General features: G+C 46.1%; 2 protein-coding genes across 2 annotated transcripts in view; both read right to left on the reverse strand.

The window, feature by feature from the left end:
• Nucleotides 1–25,483, reverse strand: part of tenm1 (teneurin transmembrane protein 1) — a 196,597-nt gene that overhangs the window by 26,035 nt on the left and 145,079 nt on the right. Inside the window, exons 22-25 of the mRNA XM_076043360.1 lie at nucleotides 23,040–23,272; nucleotides 3,849–4,003; nucleotides 1,393–1,476; nucleotides 757–951 (exon numbers count right to left, since the gene is read on the reverse strand). Of these exons, the coding sequence (XP_075899475.1) occupies nucleotides 757–951; nucleotides 1,393–1,476; nucleotides 3,849–4,003; nucleotides 23,040–23,272 (667 nt within the window). The remainder of the gene's footprint in view (nucleotides 1–756; nucleotides 952–1,392; nucleotides 1,477–3,848; nucleotides 4,004–23,039; nucleotides 23,273–25,483) is intronic.
• The window catches only part of asb12a (ankyrin repeat and SOCS box-containing 12a), a 321,968-nt gene that overhangs the window by 3,130 nt on the left and 293,355 nt on the right, over nucleotides 1–25,483 (reverse strand). The window lies entirely within an intron of this gene.

Raw genomic sequence — 25,483 nt, forward strand, 5'->3', positions numbered from 1 at the left:
ACCTCATTTCTTGTAAGTGTGATACATACAGCCAGGAGCCGCTACAATGATGCAGCGATATGAATTATAGAAGATACATCTAATCAGAGGCGGCTCGCTGAGTCAGCAGAACATCAGTGACACTGTGATATTAGCTGGAAGCTGTTATTTTCTACCGTACTGCAACTGCAGCATAGCAAGCAGGCGAGCAAAAAAAAAAAAAAATCAAAAAGATAAAAGATTATTATGAGATTAAATCACCACCATTAAAACATCATGAATTATTCCTTTCTTCATTAATCCTCTTAAAGGCCCAGTGAGTAAGACTTGCTAACATGTCATGTCGAGACACAAGAGTTCAAAACATCACAACATTCCTTTCAGACGCTCCTCTTGATCTCACGGCTTCATCAGGGGGGAAAAAAACCAGAGCTGATCTGAACTCCAGGCTACTGTGCAAACAGGACGGCCGCCTCCTCATGAGCATCATCTAAGTACTTTCATTTATGAGCAAATGAAAGCACAACCAACGATTTATTTGCATGGCTTCATGTAACTTTCAACATCAATATGTATTATCATTATTTTTTTTTTCCATCATTGCATCCCTTTAAATATTACAGCGGGGGATTTGAACAAACAAAAGGTCAGCCGACAACGCCTCATTGGCTGTGAATAAAACAACACAACAGCAACAAACACAAACACACGGCAGCTTTTCCCCTCAGAAACAAAAGGAAGGGATGCGATGTGACGCGATTGGTCGGTGGTCCTCACCTGCTGGATGCGGTTGATGCGCCTCTCATCCGTCTCGGCGATGTACAGCACGCCCAGGTGGGACAGGGCGATGGCCTTGGCCGCCTCCAGGGTAGCGCGGACCGCCGCCCAGCGCACCAGGTGGTGGTCGATGCCGGGTACCTGGCAGTGGATGGGCCGGCCCGCCACGATGCGCACTTGCAGGCTCTCCGACACCTGATTGGACGGTGGAGGAGAATTGACGTTTTGAATGAAAGTCACGTAAGTAGGTAATTACTGAGGGTTTTTTTTGGTGTGTGTTTCTGTCCAAAAGGTCTTTAAAAGTAATCCTGTAAAATGAAATAATTTGACTCATTATGCATTTCTTTTTTTTTTCTTTTTTCTTTTTTTTTTTACTGCATACTCCAGTGGGGGAATCCATCCAATTAACAAGTGTTGGGGTAATAAGAGAAACCCAAGAAAAACCTTCTTTAAGAGCCGCTTTCCACAGAGACTGCTGACAGTGTGTGTCATTTCACAACCACCTCAGGTGATGAGGACCAGCAATTTATTTAATTTTATTATTATCATTATTATTATTATTATTGTTATTATTATTATTTTATTACATGGGGCTCTTCTTTGTTTGACTCGCCGGGGGGGAAACTGCTGCTGTACCTGCAGGACAATGTTGTTGTCCAGGATGTAGAGGGAGTTGTCCAGCGGGTTGATGGCTAAATCTGTCGGCCACTCCAGACGCACCTGTACACACACACACAAGATCACCCGTTAGAAGAAAATAATATTCCGTAGGAAGCCTCACACACACGGCAGTCGGTTACAGCTGATAATATCTTGGTAATAACACAGTATTAGGTCTCCTGACCCGCTGCACCCATGCAAAGGTCAGCGGTGGATGTGCGGGTGGGCGAGAAAGTAGGTGGGGAGCCCTCCCACCTCTCCCGCCCGTGTGTGTTTATTCAAAAATTCACAGCGGCCTCACCTCGCCGCCGCTCCAAATGTCAGCCAATAACGGTGATCGCCGCCTGCTCAAATAACACGGGCTGACCGCCGAGGCTGCAGGGGTCAAAGATAGACAAAATCTACCGCGCAGAGCAGACACACACACACAGAGCCGCCACCGCACACACATGCACACACTCTCCGACTGTGAGGTATGGCTGCAGCGGTGGCGGCGGTGCATCGCAGGGATCAGCGAGGTGATTGATGAGTCCCGACGATGAATTGGTAAATAAATGCATCATGTTAAATTGCCGCTGACATGTCCAATTATAGGCTCTGTCAAATAGGAGAACGAAGGGTTGACTGCGAAAATCCCATTCTAAGAGGTGGAGAGATTCATCACTCACACGCCACCGTGTCCCGGGCGGGACGTCGCACATCACGCTCCACGCCCCCTCCCCACCCGAACGCTGCAGCTGAGTGCGTGTTAGCCAGATTAGCTGGATTAGCTCCAGCTTTTATGCTTTGTTTGTGTTTGACTTGAGCGTTCTCATGGTTTTGTGCAGCTCTGAGGTTGCGGTGCGGGACTTTGAGTTACTGTGCCGGAGGCCAACAGGGAGGAACTGAGAGATTTCAATCTTAGCAAATAGATTTTTAAAAACATTTTTTTAACAGTTCCATCATTTTCTAGCTGAGAGCCAGCCGACATTTAGGAGAAATGACAAACGACTTGACTTGTGTAAGTGTTCAAGGTCTCATCCTCGGTGTCCTTTAGATCTTCGCAGACTATACTCGTTAGTTACACTGGAGGTTACCCTTCGCTTGCAGCCTCCCTACAAAAAAATGCTTGGCCTCAGCAAGAAGATTTTTGGGGAACTTGCTGAAAGACTTCAGATTCATGATGAAGTGGATTTGGCTTAATTTGAGAACTTTAGGAAAAACCCGACGCTCCGCGCACATCAGGTTTTTTTTTTTTCAAACAGATTCAGACACTTCTTCTTCATCCAAATTCCCTGGATGCAACACAATGATGTTTTTCCCCAAAAGTATTAGATTTTTTTTTTCAGACACAAAAAGAAATTCCTTTCTGTGCTTGGAAAACAAAATTTCCTTGACCTAAATTCATGAGAAAAATAATTTATGAGGATAAGTGCCAAATATCCAAGATTACAACAAGAATTGTTGAATTTTTCAAAATTCAATGGAAATTTCAAGTCATTAAAATTTAAGTTTGAATTTTGATCAGCTCTCAAACGCACTGGGATCAAACCACAAAAGTTGAAGGACATTATTGCAGTTTGTGTTTTACTTTCACACACAAAGTTTAAACGTTGAGATCTTTATTTTAAATGCCAGATTCCAGTGGAGCCAAAACTCTGAATCTAAAATCTGGACCTGGGCCGAGGTGCCGCCTGGATAAAGTTGTGAAGTGCACAGCTCCTGTTATGACATCACAAGGGGTCGATGTTGCAGATACGGTGCGTTTCGCCAACCAAGGGTGGACTTTTCTCAGTTCCACGGAGTTCAACCACAACAACAAAGCTGGTTGTTGCACTGCTAGCAATGCTTCACCTGACGTTAACAACGTAGGTTTTTCTCTTTACCCAGGATGCACTGCGGTCGCAGCCGGTTTACAAGAACAAAGACGAAGACGGAGGAGGGAGTGACCGCGGTGCTGCAGAGGGCCGTAACTGGGGGTGAGGGAGATTCTTTAAAGACACATTAGAGCCGCTGTGGGAGTTCAGCATATTCACACACACATTCAGGCACGCTCACGCACGCACACACACACACACACTCTTAGGCACTCGCATCTCTCTGTGTGGGCAGGGATCTTTCGCTGGAGCCGACACTTCATCTATAATTCATCTTCTGCTCTAATAGGCCTGATATAAGTCAGCAGTGCGATCACGATCTCAGAGTCACACACACACACGCACACACACTCACGCACACACACTGGGACCCGAGTTGCTCCAGAGTGGGCCGACCCACTTTGGATTGACGAAACAATCAGTGGCTTAAAGACAACAACAACAACAACAACAACAACAACAAAACACATCTTGGGCTTTTTTATTTTTTTGGATGTGTGATCAATAAAATTGACCCAAAAAAAACAAAACAAAAAAAACGAACCAAGCCAAAACTGGACGGACTGGGCTGCTCACCTGGCTGATGTCCATGCGAGCGTCGCAGCTGAGCGGCTGCGTGGACATCAGTCCGTTGGAGCCAATCACGGTGGAGAGCAGGCCGCGCTCATTAATCTTCTGGATGGTGGTGCCGTCCACGAAGTAGACCACGCCCCTTTTATCCACCGCAATACCTGGGCGAGGGAGAGGGAGAGAGAGAGAGATGTAGGATGAGTTTTTATTTGGAGATGACAGAGCCAGAGAGAGAACGATCGGGGGCGAGAGAAGAGAGAAGGAGAGAGAGAGAAAGAGATGAAACGCACTGAGGAGTGGTGTCGGGTGAGTCGGGCGAGCCGGTGCGCGGTGAGAGAGGCATCCAACTCAGTTAGGCATTCAGCTCGGCAGAGTCGCCCGTCTTATCAAAGCCGCGCGGCGGCGGCGGCGGCGAGAAAATGTAATTATATTTCCATTGCAGGAGCCACTAAAGGGATTAAACAAGGCCACCGCAGGAAGGAGTTATTTGTCACATTAGATGTGAGCAGGGTGCTTTGTTGGGGGAGGGGGGCCGGTGAGAGGCGGTGAGAGCGAGAGAGGGGGCAGCGCAGCGGTGAACTTTTGACATTTGCCGCCTGCGAAAAAAAAAAAAGGTTGTACGGTTGCAGCCATGAATGTAGCTCACACATACATTCATTCATACACACACACACACACACACACACACACACACGCGTGCGTGTGTGTTTGCATGGGTGTTTTCAGAGCTACATATGAGTGTGCGATGAGCCAAGGGGTCGTTTTTGCTTTGAGCAGCGTACACTTGAACTCTCCGTGCACACAGGGAGAGGGAGAGAGAGAGAGAGAGAGAGAGGGAGAGAGAGAGAGAGCGAGCTAGTGTCCAGGCCTTAAGGTCGGGCCGAGCGATGAATCATCCGTGACGGACACGCCGGCGACCTTCATCCTCCTCATCTCCATGCAGACTGAACGGCCCTTTGACTCGGATCCTTGGCAATAATATTCCTCCAGTCGACCCTCACCTCACCCGCCAGCTCAACTCCCACCCCCCTCCACCCACTTCACCTCACCCACTCCCCCCCCCCCCGCCGTGCTTTCACTTAGCCGGCGCCACCTAAAGGCCCCATAATTCAGTGTGTTTACTCCGTCTGCCTGATGGGCGGCGCCGCTCGTGATTCATGGCGACGTCGGGGGTCAAACTGCGACTGTGAACGTCTCTCTGTGAGTCAGGTGTGTGATTCAGTACATCAAGTAGTGGGAGGAAGTGGGTATTGAAAGTGGATGGTTAGATGTAATGTTTTTATTCTCCTTTGCTTCACTGCTTTTCTATACTCTGATAGGATATACTGAACAACCAAACCCTGCTGCACCGTCACCACAAGTCCACATTAGAACATGTTGTATGTTCAAAGATAGAAGTTGTTAGATAGATGTGATATATGATTTGTAGATACATTAAAATAAAAATGATGAAGTCCAAATTCTTTAATAAAGGCCGTGTTTCGCACAAGAAAATAAAACAAGGCCATTAATAGCTGTTTTTTTTTTTATTTATTTATTTTTTTTAGGAATATTGATTTAGTCACCTGGAAGGCTGACAAACTGCACTTTTAAGTGGTGCCACTTTGGAAAACAACACAAAAAGCTGTCATTTGAGGCTCACACAAAGTTGTTACCCCAAAAATTTGCAACATTAGCATTCTCTGTTTTTTTGTTTTGTTCCAACGGCCATCTGATGATTGCCATTATTACTTTTTTAAATCCCCATTTGTTCTCCAGCACAGAGACTTCTGAGCAAAAAAATAAAACAAAAGGAAACAAAGCAAAACACCGGGCACCAGGCTGCTAAATGTTCCACTATTGTTCAGCCACTAGATGATCATTTTGCATATTCTGTCAGCTGGTGATGGGAGGGAAGTGGCGTCCGGGGCCGTTTAGTCAGAGTGGCTGCCGAAAGTGAAGCGAGCTCATAAAGCTTTGTGAAAGGCAACAAAAAAAAAAAAGTAAATAAATAAAAATCATACGACAAATAAAAGATGCAGAAGCACTATAGAACAAAAGGAATCCACAAGATGGGTAACAATATTCTCTTTGACATCATCTTAGCTCCAGTGAGGGGTTTTCATATCTTTTTTTGAAAAAAATAAAACCCATGCTTTTATGAGCCCCCTGTATTGAGCTGTTGATTTAAGAGGCTTTGAAATGGTAAAACAGGGAGAAATAAATACATGCAAAACATGATCTGTTGACTAAATCCCTCCCTACTTCTCTTTTAAACCTTTTGTTTCAAGCGGAGACAAAAAAAAGAGAAGGTGTCATTTGGCTTTTCTCGTCTTAATGAAAGACCCTTTTTTTGTTTTTTTTAAAATAAAAATCATGTTTATTTAGTAAAAAATCTCCTGATGAAAGCCGTGCTGCATCTGACAGTTCCTTTTGTCTTTCGATTGATCTCTGGATTATTTTCTTCAGTTTGATACGATTGAGGGATTGTCTGTGTAGGTAAAACAGCAGCAAACATAAAAAGAGAGGAAATGTGAAGCACAACAGTGAAACTGATGTTTAGCCGAGAGTGAAATTAAGGAAGAAAGTTTGGATTCAGGAAAATTGTAATCAAATTATTTCTCTAATCGATTTGGGTGGATGACTTGATTAATCCTTTCAGCTTTGGATCAAACTTTTTTTTTGCTACAGAAAACTTGAGCTTTTTGACTTTTCAGTCATTTGACCACCACAAACATCTTCAAACCCCCCAACGAAAAAAAAATAACAATATGCACAGCGGCTCCAAGTTCCTCTGTAATAATTTTGATGCTGCTTCTGCTAGTCGTCCTCCTGTCCGACTGTTATGGTGGATTATGCACTCGCGGAGGGACCGAAAACCGCTGCTAGCTGCTACTAGCCCAGGGGTGGGCCATATGCGGCCCGTTAAGATTTTTAATCCAGCCTGCCGAACTTGAAGAAATTATATTAATAGTAAGTGAGGAATAAAATTGCTGTATGTCATCCATTTTTTCAGTGTTTTCAGAGCCATTTCAGTAAAGAGCTAAATACAGCGGGGCTTCAAAGACACATTTTGTTGTAACGCTTTTGTCATTTTCAATAGACGTTAAATCAAATGTTTTCTATGTATCCCATTGTATGAGGTGGGTGACAAAAACACTCCACCCACCTGCTCCTGCTCCGGCCCCCTCTGTCAAATTTTAGAACCCGTTGTGCCTCACGAGTCAAAAAGTTTGCCCGCCCCAGCTAGCCGCTAGCTGCTACTAGCACACCGGACACACACACACACACACACACACACACACACACACACACACACACACACACACACACACACACACACACACACACACACACACACACACAGTGACGGCCGTCCTCAGAGCTGCGGCCCTGGGCCCCGACGACCTTGCCGATCGTAAATCGTGCAGGTGGAGCAGAGATGGAGGTGGAGGGGAGAGGGAGGGGCCCAGGGTCAGTGTGCTTCCTCCGGAGGCCAGGAGGTGAACTGCAGCTGCTCTCCCCCACTGAACCCCTTCATCATCCCTCTGACACAGACAGATTACACCGCCCACGCCGACACCTCTCCTCTCTCTCTCTCGCCTCTGTCCGCTCTAACGCCACCAACTTATTCTCTTCCACCTTCCCTCCTTTCCCCCCCCCCTAATTTTTTCCTTCTTCTGTCCTTTGCTTTGTTGCTCTGCCCTGTAACCGTCGCCCCCTGCGGGTGAAAATCAAATCAGCTCAGCGGCCTCCTCGACCCGTCGTCGCTGTGCTGCGTGATCCTGTTTTTTTTTTTGTTTTTTTTTTCAACCTCTCTCTTTTCCCTCTTCCTGACTTCTTCCTCTCCTTTCTCCTGCTATTTCTCCCGCTGTCACTTTGCATTATGGCGAAGCGACACCTCAACCCGCAGCAGCAGAGTCTAAACCTGCTTATGTCTCTGCCGCACTCTCTCTCTCTCTCTCCTACTTTTTCCTCCCCCCTCCCCTTCCTCCCCCCCCTCCCCTTCCTCCCCCCCCTCCACCCCCCTTTTTGCTTTCGCACCCATATCTCCCCCGCACACCCAAAAAACCTGTCCCTGATCTTAGAGCTCATAAATCCTGCACAAGGACGTGAGGAGGAGGAGGAAGAGGCAGCCGGGACTCGTCTCCCTCCCTCCCTCCCTCCCTCCCTCGCTCTCTCTCGCCCGCTCCCCGGATATTACTCTCTCTCTCTTCTCTGCCGCTATCGCTTTCAATCCTGAATTTCCTTCCTCCTTCATGTTCTTCTTGCCTTTGACGCTTCCTCCTCTGACGTGCGGTCAGGACCGTCCCGCCCGTCTCATTTTTTTTTTCTTTCTTTCCCGCCATCAGCTTCTAAATAGCTGCCAATCTATCAGCGGCAACGACGACAACAATGGGAGACGGCTGGTGGAGGGATTTACACCAGTCTATGTGTTTGTTCAGGAGCGTTTCTACCCCCCCTCCACCAACCCGTGTTTATTGAAAAAGCGACAGATTAGTCCACTTGCTCTTTGTCAGCGTGTGAATTCCGCCGCCGCTGTGGGAGGAGCGGCGGTGCTGCCGGGAATTTACAGTCGACCGATGGACCCTCGCGAAAAGGCATCAAAAGAATTACAGCCCCCCCCCCCCCCCCCCCCTACACCCCCCTACACCCCCCATCCTACCCTGAGTGGACCGCGGCACTCTGATACTCATGTTTAGGGAGCAGGCAGACACGCCGGCTGGCGAAAGAAAAAATAATTGAGATAAATCTCAACACGAGAGGGGATGGAAGCGAGCGAGCGTGCAGAATGGGGACGTGGATTTTTATCATCAAGCAAAAGTGAATTAGACTGAGTTGCGGCGGCCTTGGGAGAGAAAAACGAGAATAAAACGAGGAAAGAATTATAAAAGTCTAAGCTCAGATATTGGGTATAAAAGGCAGCTGAGGAGAAAAATAAAAATGTCAGTGTCAGACGAGAGGCGACAAGAGGGGACGAGACAAAGGAGGCGTGATGAGAAACGGCTTCAATTAGCCGATACAGGACGATCACTTTCAATCTAAAGAAGGCCTTTGTTCTCCCTCCTGGTTAAAGAAGGGAGAAGGCAACGGTTGTCGCACCCTTCTGGCGAGGTAACACAATTCAGTCTGATTAATGCCCCGCAGACGGGTGTCAAGAGAGCATCGCTGCTGATTACAGCTGCGTGAGAAGAACGAGCCAGCGGGGAGGATTTTTTCTTCTTTTTTCTGGTGTGTGTGTGTGTGTGCAGGGTGTAAATAAAGAGGTGAGGAGTTTCACAAGGTGAGGAAAGAGAAGAGGTGAGAGAGGCAGATAAAAAAAGGGGCAGGATTTGGTCATTGAAAGTCGACTAATAGCAGCTAAAACCAAACAATTCCCAGTGTTTCTGTCATCATCAGGGTTCACGTTGGGATGTTTTCACCTCAGTCTGCGAGAGCCTTGTCTTATTTTGAGCTAATTTGATGCAATGATTTGAATATGGACTTCGAAGCACAAAAAAAGAGAAAAAAATACCAGCGCCACGCTTTCATTAAGTGATTTGATGAACAAACGAGGCATACGTCAAGTCACGTCATTAGACAGCGCTACATGGTAGAGCAGGGGTGGGCAAACTAAAATTAGACAGAGGGGGGTGCCGGAGCAGGAGCAGATGGATGGAGTGCTTTTGTGACCCACCATATAGGTGGAAAAAATACATCATGGGGTATGTAGAAAACATGCGTTTTAATGTCAAATGAAAATGAACAAAAGTGTTCCAACAAAATATCAGCATTTGAAGCGCCAAGGCATTTAGCTCTTTATTGAAATAACTGAAAGAAATGGATGAAATACAGTTATTTTATTACCCTTCTTACTATTAACAAAACTCCTTCAAGTTCGGTGGATGGGGATAAATAGCTTAACGGGCCGTATATGGCCCCTGGGCCATAGTTTGCCCATGCCTTTGGCAGAGTGATAATAGTGAGAGGATTTCGGGACATGTTGACTGGCAAAGTTACAGCAGTCGTTCTTGCAGGTCAGTTCGCATTGGCTAAGATGACGCTGCTCTTCGACAAAGTCAAAGTAATTGCAATCAAGTCAACTATGGCATTACAGGTGCTACAGCGTACGTCATACACGTGAGAGAGACGGCGCACATGTTCGCACAAGCTGTGTTACATCAGAGGTAATTCGGAAAGACCGGCTTCCGTCAAACACTGCGCACATTAGGTCTGCTTCAAAAGACTAAAACCAACTCCAGAGAGCAAGCTCACTTTTTTATTTTTCAAAGTGGAGTTTTCTTTAATTATTGAACGCACTTTTCATCTTACTGTGTAATTAAATGGTTCTATGGATAACACACAAGCAGTCAGTCTTCCCGGCTGACCATCTGAGTGCAGGTGCGGTCTCATCGGCGCTGCAAAGGCTCTACAAAGGTTCCTATGCACTTTGCACTTACACGGTTACACCGCAATACCTGCATGTGTGAGACTGTCACATTTCAACATAAGAGAGCGTGACTGCATTCTTTCACACACACACACACACACACACACACACACACACACACACACACACACACACACACACAGGTGCTTGAGCGTGATGACGCTCATTCAATTTCCCCTCCAGGTTCCCAGGGCTTAGCCGGGATGCTAATGCTATTGATCGACATATAATTACAGCAACTGAATGATCTTGTAAATTATCTCAGCCGCAGCTTATTATGGCCCTCGGCCTCCCGAGTAACTTCCGTGAGTGACGAGCCGACGTGAGACAAGCGGACACTCCCCCCAGAGTGTGAGACTGGGTCCAGGTGACAAAGTCGACCAATTTGGCAGAAAGAAAGAAAAAAGAACAGAAAAGAAAGAAAAAAAAGACCCGCAGGCTGCGGGAGTGGCAGTGTCAAAGAGGCTTTAGTTGACTCAAACTGTTCTGTCTCATCACCTCACCACTTGTCGGCACGCGGTCAAGATGTTTTTTTATTTATTTATTTTTTTTTTGGGGTGGTTTGCGTGAGCGCATGTGCTGACCTAGGAAGCAGCAAAAAAACAAAACAAACCCAAAAGAACATTTGAGGCGCAACAGTGAAACACACGCACACACAGTGTGAGCAGAGGAGTGGTTCACACCCCAGACAGACACAAACAAACAAACAAACACACACACACACACACACACACACACAGTCACACACACTCAGACAGCTTTTATGAAGCGGATGAGGTTTCCTATGTGCCTCTGGGGGGTGGGTGAGTGTGGGTGAGGGGCAAGGGGAGGGGGGGGCAGACATGTTGCTCTGCAAGGGTACGCATGCATGTGTGGGCCCCCTGGTGCTTAACCGTGCGCGTTTGTCTTTGAGAGCCCACCAGCTACTGTTTTTAAACTAAACGTGCTACTATCACACACACACACACACACACACACACACACACACACACACACACACACACACACACACGCACACACACACACACACACACACACACACACACTGATGCAGTCAAACGCCAACGGTCGTATTTATGCGACGCCGGTGACGGACTTGCGTGGGGGTGGTGGCGGTGGCGGTGATGCGTTCACGGACGCCGCGTCCCCCCCCCCCCCCCCCCCCCCCCAATCGAAACACGTCCATGTTTCCAATCGATGGCGAGGAGCAACGTCAACCAGGACAGTCGTGTAATTCTGGTGTCTCTTTGGTAAGCAGAAATAATTCATGCTTCTTGTAATTAATAATTCATTAAAGCCCCACAGAACAGACAAGCGGCTGATAATTAAAGTCTGAATCAGACACTGTGGCTCATCTAATTATCAGCCACTATAAGTTTGTTAACATATTAACCCGCATTAATTAATTATTGATAGCTGCCTTTTTTTTTCTCCTCCCTGGCTGCTGTTTTTTTTTTTTTTTTTTTGCCATGACAACTCTGAGACATATTGCAACAGTTGCATGCAAACATTTTTTTTTTTCTGTTTTATGGAAAAATGCGACTTGGAAGTAATTGCCTTGTTTGATCGCAAAGGGGGGAAAAAACACAACCCAAACCCAGAAAAAAAACAAAAAACAAAAAAAAAACAAAACTGGGAGATCCAAAGCAATCACAGAGGCAGCAGACAAACTCAATTATAAAAGCAATCGGAAGGCTTTGGACTAGAAAGCTCCATGAAAGGCTGTGGGGTTTGGATCAGTGGCGGAGCGGCTCGCAGATTATGTTGCACTGTTCAGAACATCAAACAAACACAAGGAGGTTCATCAATGGAGGCTCATTTACCAAACGCGGCGCCGAACCGGCGAGCGGTGGCGGCGGGATGAAGGAGGCGAGCATCAGATGGCAGGAAAAGCAAACGTTGCCTCGGTTGAGAAGACTGAGATCTAAATCTGCGCTAAATAGAGTTTTCCCTTCATATCCGACAGTACGGGGGATTATTATTTTTTATTATTATGACTTGTTGGATTTGAGTTTTTCATTCAAACAAGCCATGACGCTACTTTCTGAAACTGCGTCAAGTCAAAACACATCAAATCAAAGCAAAGGGCTCAATCTACTTTGATTTCCAAGACGATGACTCCATAGCGCCACCTGCTGCCGACATCATCTTATTCTCACTCCTCCCGTGTTTTTGTTGCAAGAGTTTTATACCCATTTCTGTCTTGTCCGTTTTTTATTTTATTTTATTTTATTTTATTTATTTATTCTATTTTTGTGGTGGCGTTGGAGCACCACTCATAGGCCTGGCATGTAAAAGAATGCGATATATTAACAGTTTCACAAATTTTAGGTTTTAGACAAAAAGAACAACAACAAACAAACACATTTACATATATAGTCAAATTTTGAAATTCAGTGTTCTTGGTACCCAGGTGCACTGAATCCCACATCCGTCATCTTCCTTCCTCTTTAAATCTGAAACATTGGGGGTTTTGATCAAAGTTCAGAGGGAGATTGGGTTCTCCACAGGACGGGTCTGCGGTATCAGGTCGTACCAGTTCCAGGTCCAAGTTCCAGCGGCTTGCAGCCAACACCTTTACCCCAGCAGGAACAACTTCCTCATCTTTTCAGCCAGCATGTTTAAAGAATCAAGGTATAAACTGAAATAAATAACCAAACGGCCGGAATCGCTCCCACCATCGGGACGCTATCAACTTTTTCCGCCCCCCAGCAAGCAGGCGGGAGGAAAAATCTCCACCTGGATGTGTGTGTCTGTGCGCGTCTGCGCCGGCCATTCTCCTCCAGTAAGGAGCAATTTATTCCTCCACAGCGGCGGGCGGACGGGGCGGAGCTGGGCTCCTCCTGTCAGCTCGCCAGGCTCCCAGCGGAGGCTGACAAGCCGGCTGCCAGCAGCAGCAGCAGCAGCGACCATCTCCACCAGTTAAAGGGACGCGCGTGTCACATTTCCCATGATCACGCCGGCTCTGTCAGCCCGACGCGTCTGTTAACGAGGCGGCCGTAACAAACTCCGCCGGGGCCCCTCGGCGGGGCAGCCGGCCCGGCCGTGGGGCCCCCGCAGGAGCCGCAGGCCGTCAATCACCGAGCAGCCGCGCATGCTAACGGGCGCAAATGTTGTGCACGGGCTCAGCCTTTGGCCTTCAGCCTGCATCTCTTATTGACTCAGGGCTTCATTACACACACAGTGAGCTTCAATAATCTCTCTGAAGCCGGGATACAAAGTCCCACTACAAACAAGGCAGCTGTCAGTCTGGGTGGCGTTTTACAGGTAGCTGCCGCCTTACACTTTTTTTTTTTTTGTCTTTGTGTTTATTTTTTTTTTACCCCCGCCGACCGAGCATAAATCTGCCTCCACTAAAGCCCAGCGGTCGCATTTCTGTTTGCTTGTGAGCGGTTCATGGCGGCGGTCTAACGATTTCCCTGTGGAAAACACTCTTAAGAACGACAGTAAAGATTTACTGCGGCGCTACAGACTCTTGAAGAAGGAGTCCTTATCTGGTAGATCATAAAGATCCGGGCCACCCGAGGTTACGTGTTCAACTCTGTCGCTGCAATCCATTTTTTTTTTTTTTTACTACCGTCAGACAAAAAAGCAATTCTGCCGTGTTTGGCTTTGGTGAAAATTGTGTTAATTACTGCTGTTTGCACACATTGTCGCGTATAAAAAAAAAAAGAAAAGTAGAGATTAACAAAGTGGCCCAAATAACCAGTTCGGGTTAATTGGGCCACTTAGTTAATCTCTGCTATTTTTTTTTGATACAGGCACAAATTGACAATCCATTATTTGACTGTGAAAAGCTGATGCAGAACGTCAACCCACAATACAAAGATGACACCCTCGGGGGGGGGGTGACCCTCAGAACTCGTTCGGCCGCAGCCACAGAAATCCCAAGCAGGTGTCACCGAAAAGAATGGAATTCTCGCCAACATTGCAACCTGTTGGTATGAAACCACAACGTAAGGACGTTGCCATGCAGCGTGTGTGACGGTGCAGAGACGGAGGCAACAAGGACACAAAAGAAACAGGATGCAGCTGTAACTCTGCACCTCCTTCTTTAATCATGGGAGCTGCTGCTCTGCAGGGCGGCCCCTCGGCGGAGCTGCGCGCCTGATGCTCATTTGCTCGGCAGCTTTATTTTTAGTATTGCTTTTTTTTTTGTGAAAAATGAGTCTCTGGCAAAAAAAAAAAAAAAGATGAAAATAAAATAAAAAAACACTTCCCAGTGGCCGAACCGCTGATGCATGTCTGTAGTAGCGCAAACCCGCCGCTAATTATCGCGAAATGGCGTGGCGGGACGACAAGCTGTGGTGGAAATGGGCATGGCGGCGGCGGCGCTCTTAATTTGCATTATCATGGAGCACGTCGCTGTTTTTCGCGCCGTACTGCGAGATTAATTCATGTGTGCATCATTAATGCAGGAATGTCCAGGGGCAAAGACAAAAGCTTTGGTCAATGTGAAATGAAACGCAGGAGCGCAATAATGCAGGAAAAAAAATGAGTGGGTCGTTTGCACCCCCCCCCCCCCCCACACACACACACACACACACACACACACACACACAAACCGCCAAAACAAAAGGGAATTTTGGAGGGGAAAAAAAACCCAGTGTGACTTATCCGATGCCCTTGTTTTGAGAGGCGGCGCTCTGTTTAAACCAGCGGCAGCAATAACAGTTGACCCTCGGAGAGCCGTGCAGCCACCGGCCAGTTTAATATGCAGATGAGATGTGGGACTGCAGCGCCCCGCAGGATTTAGACGCAAAACAGCCAGCGAGCGAGCGAGCTCCGGCTCCCTCCTTATTCGATTCAGCCCCCCCCCCCCCCACCACCACCTCTCCACCTCTCTGCTCTCTACTGTTACTTTCATTTCACTGGAGTTTTTATTGTTGTGCTCTGCTTGCGCCCTCTCCCCACTCTGGCTCTTTTTCGTTTGGTTCTGAGTTTCATCCTTTTCTCTTTCAATTTAATCTGCTTCCCTGTTCTCTTTCCCTAGTCGTGCATGCGTGCGTGTGTGTGTGTGTGCATGCGATTTTAAAAGGCACAGCAATCACTCTGCACTAAACGCTATGGGAGCCTGAGGTAGAATAACAATTGCACTTTCCATCCTTCCAAAGTTATCACATAACACGTGACAGCTTCTGCCTCTCACACACGCAAACACAAACATATACACGCAACTGGTGGTGCTGCTGCTGCTGCAGGAGAAGCAGGAGAGCGTGCAGTGTTTGCTCAGTTAATGTCTTGAGTGTGTGTCTGCTGACAGCTTGCGACGCCTGATTCACACTGATGAAACAAACTGGCAAACGCATAATGCCACGTTTTTTTGTTTTATTTATTTATTTCTCGCTGTAAATTAGAGCCGAGCCCTGGCGCATGAGAAACATTTATTTGCCTGAGCTGCTTAGATGTCAAAGTCTCCGTACCCAACAGCCCCCTACAGGGCCGAGAAGGACGGGTACAAAGGGTAAAAAAAAAAAAAGCCAGTTTCCGGCCAAGCAGCACGGTGCCATATGATGCATTTACCCCTGGCTGGGCAGCGTTATTGTGATGGGGTGGTGAGGAGGAGGAGGGGGGGGGGGGGGGGGCTTAGCTTCCCGACATGCTAATAGCCATGACGGGTTTTCAAGGCCTCGGCCCATTGCAGCTATCTCCATTCCGACGGTCTGCCTCGCAGCTGTGTGGCAGGGGCGAGCGACAAGTGTGTTTGTCTGTGAGAAATGGAGATGAGGGGGAGAGGAGAAAAAAGAGAAAGAAAAAAGAAAGAGAAAATGAAAGCAAAGGGGAGAGAGAGAGAGAGGGCGAGAGAGAGAGCGAGGCCGATGGGGCAGGAGAGGAAAATGTAGTGGCAGCGTGTCAGCCTCTGATAAGGGCATTAGTCTGCCCCCTGTGGGTCGGCGTGAGAGACTGACACCACAAGGCCTCGCACGCATTTACGCACTCATGCACACACACACACACACACACACACGCACACACACGCACACGCACACGCACACACACCTTTCTATGGATATCAGCTTTTCCGCCCCGAGACGAGTCACCAAATAATAGATAAGACCTGCTGGTGGCGCCCATCAGCGGCTGAACTCTCAATTCCCCCGAGTCGCCCCCTCCGTCCCGTCCATACGCAAAACTGTTATTTTTACAGGGATGCAGCCATTATTCATCAAATGCCTTTTCAAAAGAGGGGGAAAAAACAACAAAAAACAACAACAACAACAGCAGCAGCCCTTCATGTTGGGTACAGAGAGAGATTGTAGCCAAGGCTTCGGCATCCTGTGGGACTTTACGCCTCTTTCATGTCAGACACGGGATCCATTCTAAATGGAACGAGGCCCCCTTTTTTTTTTTTTATTTACGCAGCTAATTGACTGCAGATGCGCACGCGGAGCCTGAGCCTGAGCCAGCCGTGAAACAATGTCCCAGATCTTGTATTCATAAGTGCGCGTTTGTGAAGGACACCGGATAATCCCTGCAAGTTCACACAGTGGAGGGAGCAAAGTGGGGCTGCGCTAGCTAGCTTCGTAGCGCCGCGACGTTTAGGGGGCCGGTGTGGGTACAGGATCTGTCTACGGTAATGTGTCCGGGGTCTTACGGCAACTATATTAGGACAAACTACATTGCGGTCGGATAGATAGATAGACAGACAGATAAAATCATATTATATATATAATGGAGATAGAACGAATGAACAAGAGATACATGTTGATCTATCGTTCTTATATATATATATGTACATATACATATACATATGTAATAATATATATACATATATAACATGATTATATCTATCTATCTAGCTATCTATCTGACCACGATGTAGTTTGTCCTAATAGAGTTGCCGTAAAAACCTCGGACTCATGTCGTAGTCCAGGACAGATTCTGTACCTTAAATGGAATATGGAATACTATTGAGCAAGAGTTTGTCATGTCCTCACAATTTTGACCACCACCCCTCCCCTCCACACGCACCCCTGCGCAATGTCAACTTCAGGGCACAGAGTTGATTGATGAAAATGAAGGAGGAGGACAAAAGAAGGCAGAGAAGCAGAGAGAATCACACACACACACACACACACACACACACACACACACACACACACACACACACACACACACACACACACACACACACACACACAAAAGTAACAGGCACATATTCCTCAGCAAAGTCGACCCTCCTCATTACAGAGGATGAGTGCGGGCAGATGGGTGACGGGGAGGGGGGGAGGGAGGGGCTAAGGACAGAAACCTCTAGGGGCTTTTTAAGAAGCTGGTTAGCGGCAGCACAATGGGGGAGAGCCGGACCTGTGAAGTGCAGCGAGCGGAGGAGCATAAAATACTTGACCGTGCGTGAACAGGAGCCCTGGGACAGAATCTTCCCCTGTCACGGCACAAAGGCCGAGGTGCAGCGTGTTCCAAGGTGAGGAGGTGGGGGATGGCGTGGGAGGCGTGGGGGGCGGGGGGGCTTCGTCTCATCTGTCAAATTACGTTGGGATTCTTCTTCTTCTTCTTCTTCTTCTTCTCTCTCTTCATATCTCGCCTTTTAAGCATCTCCTTCCCGCCCCTCGCCTCCCAAAGTTCATCTGGAAAATCTGAAGCTGCCGGTGACATTTAAAAGCACGGGGGCACCCGTTCACGGCGCAGCGTGTCGACCGGCCCGCGGAGCTGCGCGACCGACAGAGGCAGAGCCCGGGAGGCAGAGCCTGGGAGCCGACACCTTTGGCTGGAATCTTCCGAGTGACCCTCAGGGACGGAGGAGGTTTGATCCAGGGAGATGACTTTTTTTTCCCGCCTGGGCAGAAGCAGCTTTTGTGCAAATCCAGTCCAATGTTACGACTTTATTGCAAATAAAAGTTGACCGCTGATGGCCTGATATGACTTTGAAAATCACAGGGACGCACGCAACTGGCTGGAAAAATGCGCACTAGAATGCCTCAAAAACAGAAAAAAAAGCAAGACTTTCTCGACTAACTGTTTATACTTCCACTAGCTCACAGATTAATATTGCCCATTGGTCTTCAATGGCACACAAAAACCAAGGTAAATCATTATTTACAAGGCAGTGTAGGTAAATGATTTGGATATTTATTAATGGACGGAATCTTGGACGCTCACTCTTACCCGTACACACATCCTTGCTCCGGGTTTCTTACTGTGAGCTCGTTAGAAGATTTATGGACGACGTGAAGACACTCGTCGGTGATAAACGCCGCCGCCTGCTCAGACGTGTCCTTTGCTTGGTTCAGTCATCGCAGCCTTCCTCTAAAAATATTTTCAGGAGACGAGCCAAAGGAGAAAAGAAAAAAAAAAAAAACGTGTACACTGCCACAGTGTGATACAGCAATACGGTATTTCTGTTTTGCTGCGCTCATTGTGGATCATTGTGACAGCAGCTTCCTGTTTTATTCGTTTTTTGGATGTGTTTGTTTGATTTGTACAAAGTTTCCTGCCGGTGAGAGCATCTAGAAAGACGTGTTAAAGACTTAAAATACACGGCAGGGATTATATTAACACATTTACAATAATCACGCACTGACGAGGAAAAGTGAGACGGGGAACCTCACGCACTTTGCCTCATGCTGATTTCAAAGAGAGCGCATCTGTGATGTGGATCAGGCATCAGGCTGTCAGAATATTAGTATATTATACACACTAGAGGGAGGGAAGACAATCCTTTACGAAGAGGATGAACAATTTACTGAATATGTGTGGAGGTTCTCCGCCAGAAAAGCCATGCTAGTCTCTCAGGCCCAGAAATACTGGACTCACTGTGGTTTCTCATCCAGAAGATTAAAAAAAGGATGAAAGGACTCTTTTGGACAAATGATTAAAAAAAAGGGTCTTCAAAACACATCTGCAAGGACTTAAAGGGCCCCATCTTGGCAATTTTCAGATTTAATAAATGAATCTTGGCGGTCTGCCAAAACCATGCACAATTAATAATCAAAAAAGCAGAGCAACACTAAAACCCAAACTCTACAGATCTCAGTTAAAGCAGCAGGTTTAGTCCAAGGTCATCTCAGGAGGGCTGACTTTTGGACTTCCTGTCTTAGCACGTACTTCTAGAGGCGGCTGAGGACACAAAGGATAGACTTTTCTCATTTCTAGGGAGGTCACAGTCAGACAAGGGAAACACATTACTGCTGCAGCCAGTGAATTTTGCATGAGACCTTTAGAGAATATGGCGAATGTGTAAAGTTTGACACCTGAAGAAAAATCAAGGTAGGGCTCATAGATATTTCCAATCTTAGCAAAAGGAAGTGATACAAAGTCAGTGTTGCACTGTTAGAAACATTCATCACGTTCATCAACATTCGTCATTGTGCAAGTTCAAGTTTAGGACCTGAAGATGCTCAATCTTCAGGTCCTAGTAACTTGAGTTTCCAGTTCAACCGGTTGCCTTAACCCTACTTAAGATGACCGGGACAACTGAAAACGTTCAGTCAGTCAGTCTTCCAAAAAAACTTAAAGGTTCAGTGTGTAATATTTGGAGATTTTGAAGAAGCAATAGCAACACCAAGTGGCTACATTTCAGATTGCAGCATCTTTCACTCTCCCTCCCAAGCTTGCCAGGGAACTACGGTGGGCTGCGCACCCAAACCTAGATACCTAGTCCACCTTCTTCTTCGTTGGTTTATTTGCATACGCGAGCAGTCACCCGAAATACAAAACGTGCTGTCAGGCAGCTGGATTGTCCACACTGGGCTTCCTTAGAAATATGGTGATGCAAGATGTTGCTAACCAGGAGCAAGATCCTTACTCGATGTATTTTCTTATATCCATATGAGAACCATAATATAGGAAAACTATTATACACTTTTATTAATGTGTTTATAGGCAGTAAAATAAGCTTTTACCAAAATAAAAAAAATCATATATCAAGCCAAATATTACACACTGGACCTTTAACAGAGTTCTGCAAATTTTGCAAAGACTTGCTTCTGCATATTACGGAACAATTTTGATCAGCTTTTCCTTGTAAACTGCACTCCTACATCAAAGTGCTTTTAATTCGAGTCCTCTCAAACAGTCCAAGCACTTAACGCTGGAAGTCAACACAGCTTCATTTACTCAGTCACACGGAGTTGCGAGACCCCGGTGTCCCAGCGGCTCATCAGTCATCAGCAGTTTTCAGCAGCGGTGACCTTAAACATTCACAGCATTGGAGCAGCGATATCTGGCTGAAGGACGCCGGCGTGTTTAGACCCGGCGATCAAAGTCGTGACTTGTTGAGGACGGACTTGTCCTTGGGCTGCATTGGCATTTCACCCGGCATCTCCTGCTAGCTGTTTTTTGCGGCGGGGGCTAACGTCGGCTGCACGAGTCCTCAATCGTATTTTTTTTCCTGATTTATACAGCCAGTTGTCCTCAGATAACAGCCGCTTCAGTTCGACACCACATTAACGTCACCTGGCTCTGCCGCAAGTTGAGGAGGCTGCACAACGACGACGCCAACGCTCCGTCGACTGTTTGCTGGCACCGCGGCAATATATTCATCTACTTTAAATGACTTTGAATGACAGGCGCAATATGAGCCGTCCATATTTGTTGTGTTTTCCGAGCCGTCTGTCAACTCACGAACAAACTGTATTTTATTATAAGAGCGAAAACAGTGGGTGATGTTTTTGTACAAACAAAGAGAAAAATACGATGTTGCATTGTGTGGCTGTGGATTAGTGACACTTCAACTGCATAATAATAAAAATCTATTATTAATGTTTGACATGTTTTCATTAAATCCATATTTTCGATTTGCTGTAATAAAAAGTAATGTATATATAAATGTGATTTAGATCCACTTTATCATCATATGACTTGCGCATTACATTATTGCTATTTTTTTTTTTAAGTTTAGCCATTTCCCTCTATGCAACGCTATAATGTGGAGTTTTTCATGCCACTAATGTATTGGTTATGACGTCTTCCTGCAGTGTGAAGTCTTCAGTCTGCAGATGAAGTGGAACTGAGCGGCACTTGGAAGGGTCACAGCAAGCTTTCTGTCTTGGGAACAGGTTTCTCTTTGAGCCCCATCAACTGAAGGATGTGCTTGGTGGAGACGCACTGACCCAGGGGCGCGTTTTTCTCTGCTTCAATCAAGAGTTTTTATTTTTCAGGGTTTTTTTTCTTTTTCTTTTTCCTTTTAACATTTCTGACAAGAAAAAAAAATGATTTGGAGTTTACGTTACAACTTCTTTTTTTTTTTATATATCCCTCCCCAACACTGACCTCTTCAAAGGGGGATTTGTGAATTTTCAATCAGCTTTTTCTGGGAGTGCAGCAGCGTGGTTCCAAAGGGGATATTTCATCTGGTATTTGCAACCAGCCCGATGTCGAACGGCTCGTGCTTCCTTTGCAAAACTCACGCTGCAGACATCTCTGGTTGTGATTTTTAATTTTTTTTTCCCATCCCTCCCCCTTTAGCTTAACATCGAGGCCGCTGAGGTCAGGTGTTAAAAAATGCAACATCTCCTACCGACTCCTCGTTTGAGGGGAATTCCTTTGTATTGGCCCAGACAGGAAGGTTCTGACACATTCTGAAGGCAGAACTCAGCGAAGGTCAGGCCGTTGTGTGACTTGAAAGCCATTTGCACCGGTCAAGACATTTTTTTTTTCCCCCGCTCCCGGTGCAAAACAAATGGGTCTGGAGTCTGCGGACTGTGTCTGCAATAGACTTTTTCATAAAGCAGACATTTTGACTTGTTATAGTCAGAATAGTTTGAGTAATGATGTTCTCATTCCATTGAAGTTTCCTGGCTAACCATGACCGTGAGCCAGCAGGCACAATGGCAAGGTCCACAAAAAAAAGAAAGGAAAAAAAAGCCATGCGGACTGCAGCCATGCCTGTTAGCTTTATTGGTCACGCCTTTTTCTACCTCAGTGAAGTTCTCTGAATTTCTGGGGCTGGAAATGTCAGGAGATTTTCGAGTTATTTCTCTTATAACCCAAAACAAACCAGAATAACCAACTTTCGTGGCTTTGCCCCCATGCAGATTTTAGCTTTACGCAGGTCTGCCTGTGTTGAATTAATTTATTGTAGGACGGGACCGGCTGCAAAGGAACGCAACTGCAATCCACTGATGCTCACGCACACTCACACACAAACGCACGCACAGAAGCGACAATGGACCACAACATAAGGCATAAGATAAACACAAACATGTCTTGGGAGACTTTCAGAAAGCCAACACAGTATGTGTGCAAAATTGCAAATAAATTCAGGAGGCATCACCAAACATGTTTCCGAATCTTTGCACTCTGACTGCTAAAACACAACCAGATGCTTTAAGTTCCTGGTGTGTCCAGGTCACAAAAAAGGAAAAATATTGATTGATTCCTTAAGCCACTTAAAAATCTAAAGGCTTAAAAATCTGTTCCATCTTCAAATGTCACGCATGACAATATTGACAGCCTACTCCAACTTCATCTCTACTCAAGCAGATTGCGAACCAAGGTTAAGGCAGGCAGCCTAATCAATTCAGATGTGATGATGCACCCAATATAGAATATTGAGAGTGTAAAGTCATAACAGCATTGTCACATGAGGGAAAATCTTATCCCCGGTCCAAGCAGGCTTACCATTTCAATAAAATATGAATCTGGGGGAAATGCAATTCAAAAGGCCAAAAACGCCTCAGACACAATTCCTGCCTTATCCAAGTGACTTTTAATGAAATTAGTCCCCTGCCAGCGTCAATATTGTTTCTGACCTGCAGAACCTGTTTCTCTTGAGATGCGCGAAACGCTGTGACTATGCAAAGCGAGTTATAATACGATATTTTACATACCTCGCGGGTTGTTGAGCGCAGCCTCCGTGGCCTTCCTGCCCTCGCCGCAGTGGCTCTGGTCGAAGGGGAGACACTGCTCGCCGGTGCCGGCCACCACTTCCAGGTTGCGAGACGGATCTTTGGGCTGGCCGAGGGTCCGCACGCGGTAAACTCTCCGGCTGGTGGTGTCCGACACGTAGAGAACCTCCCCCATCGGGTCCATGGCCAGGTAGTACTTGTGAGCGGGGCTGGTGCTGGCGAGGGGAGGAAAAGAAAAGAGTTTCAAGTGAAGCCAAGGTTGGAAAAACCCAGTGAACATTAATTTGCGTCTTTGGATGTACATTTGTTTTTTTGAGGGGAAAATCAAGGATTCTGCGAGCTTTCAGGTTGAGGCTTTTAAAAAACAACTTATTCATCCTACTTGGCCAAGATTTTACAGACTGGCCTGGAGTAGGAAATTATAATGTGACTTAATATTCATGAGGAAACAACACCATCCATTGAAGGCGAGACACTAAGAGGCAATCAGGGTTTTTCCAGAGAATACTAATAGTGCGAGCGAGAGAATCCTGAAGTAAACGTACGCCTGTGGTGCTACAAGATTAATGTCCTCTATTTAAACAGAATGAATGCCCCCGGCTGCAGTGGTGTTGCATAGTAGTTAAACATCATTACATCACTCTAATATCATGAAGTGCATTAGGAAGAAAACGTGAACAGGATTATGAGGATAAAGTGTAAATTGAGACGCTAATAGGAGCGTCTCTCGACATGTGCAGGTCTGAAAAAAATGTTTTGTTTTGTTTTTTTGTTAATTGTCAATGGCAAATTAATGTATATTGCGCATTGAAAAAAACAACCACAACGGGGTAAAGTGCAGTCAGCTCAGGCAAAGCAGCTTAAAGTGAATGAGACAAAAGCAGCAAGAACAAGAAAAAACAAAAAACTCTTGGTGCTTCCCAGCGGCATTTATGTGAATATGAAAATTGCTCGAGAGGCAATTTGGAGTCGCACCGAGACGTGCCGTAGCGGTTCTCGATGAAGTGTGTCGTCAGTTTTGCCACGGCTCAATGTCTCTGTAGACGTTTTGATCTTAAATTGGGAAATATTTGGAGATTTTGAAGAAGAAACCACGACAAATGTAACCGCATAGTTACATTTTAGACTGCAGCGTCTTTCGCTCTCCCTCCCCCTCCTGAGCTTGCCAGTCAGCTACAGTGGCCTGCTCCCCCAAAGCTGGATACCTTATCCACCTTCTACTTCAATGGTTTATTTGAAGCTCCAACAATCATCCTAGTTATGAAACGTACTGTCAGGTGGGTTGAATTGTCCACACTGGGCTTCCTTGGAAATATGGAGGTGCAAGATGGTAAATGAATGACTCACAAAGCATGTATCTGTGACATAGTTGTAATATTTTTCAACCTAAAATATCAGAGGTATATTAATTCACAATTTAAAGTCACAGTTAAATACCTTAAACAGATTTCTTACAACTTAAATATAAAATTAATATTGCCTAAATAACACAGTTGATAAGTGATAGAGTTTCAATTCAGTACAAACGCTAGTATTGGCAGGTAGCATTTACCTCAGTGAACGCTAAGCAAGCTTGTTCCATGATTTTCCGACATGCAAAAAAAACGTATTATGTACTTGTAGGCTGATGATTAATTAACAAATAAATGTGTAATTCAAAACATAATTACGAAATATCTATCCTGTGCGGTGCGTGATGACACAGCGACTCCAGGGTGTCGGCATTTCAGGAGTTCATGTATTGCCGTGGCGCTACCCTGGAATGCCAGGTGAGCTTAACGGATTTTGCCCCCTAGTGAGTTTCACTGCTTCATTTTCTATGAAATATTCCTAAACTTAAGAAACTTTGGGTTGGAGTCAAGCGCCCAGAGTCTAAGATGGTGGCCCATTCATTTCAAAGAAGTTGCTCACCCAGCTCACTCAAAAAAGTTTTTGACTCCTGCTTTAATGGGCCAATAGAGCGTGCGGAGTAGATTCACTTTCTGTCCTGCCTCTGTACCTCTTTTGCCAATCAAAACGATCCTGGAGAATGTCACTCACAGACAAATCAGGACGCAGCCAATCAGAACGAGCTGAGACACAGCTCATGGGTTTTTATTTTTACTGCAGTACCTAGAGTGGCCACTGGCGTCCGGTATCCATGGTCAGAGTTTTCAAGCCTCTTCAGAGAAGAATCCATTCTTCTTCTCTGTTTTTGCAGGGTGCGAACAACAAGCGACACTGCCACCCTCAGCGCTCAGTACCGCACTGCAGGTACAAATGAGCGTGTAGCGGCCAGAGTGTGATTTCATCATTCAGCAATTTCTAATTACAATAACAAGATGCGTCAATGCTTCAATTTTCATGTCGACGAATTTATGTTGTCGACGTAATCGATCACGTTGACTAACCGTTGCAGCCCTAGTTGGCATTCATTTTTGTCCACA

This window comes from Nelusetta ayraudi, unplaced genomic scaffold (genome assembly GCF_046127955.1).
Source record: "Nelusetta ayraudi isolate G7.1 ecotype Tasmania unplaced genomic scaffold, CSIRO-AGI_Nayr_v1 ptg000075l, whole genome shotgun sequence".
Taxonomy (NCBI): domain Eukaryota; kingdom Metazoa; phylum Chordata; class Actinopteri; order Tetraodontiformes; family Monacanthidae; genus Nelusetta; species Nelusetta ayraudi.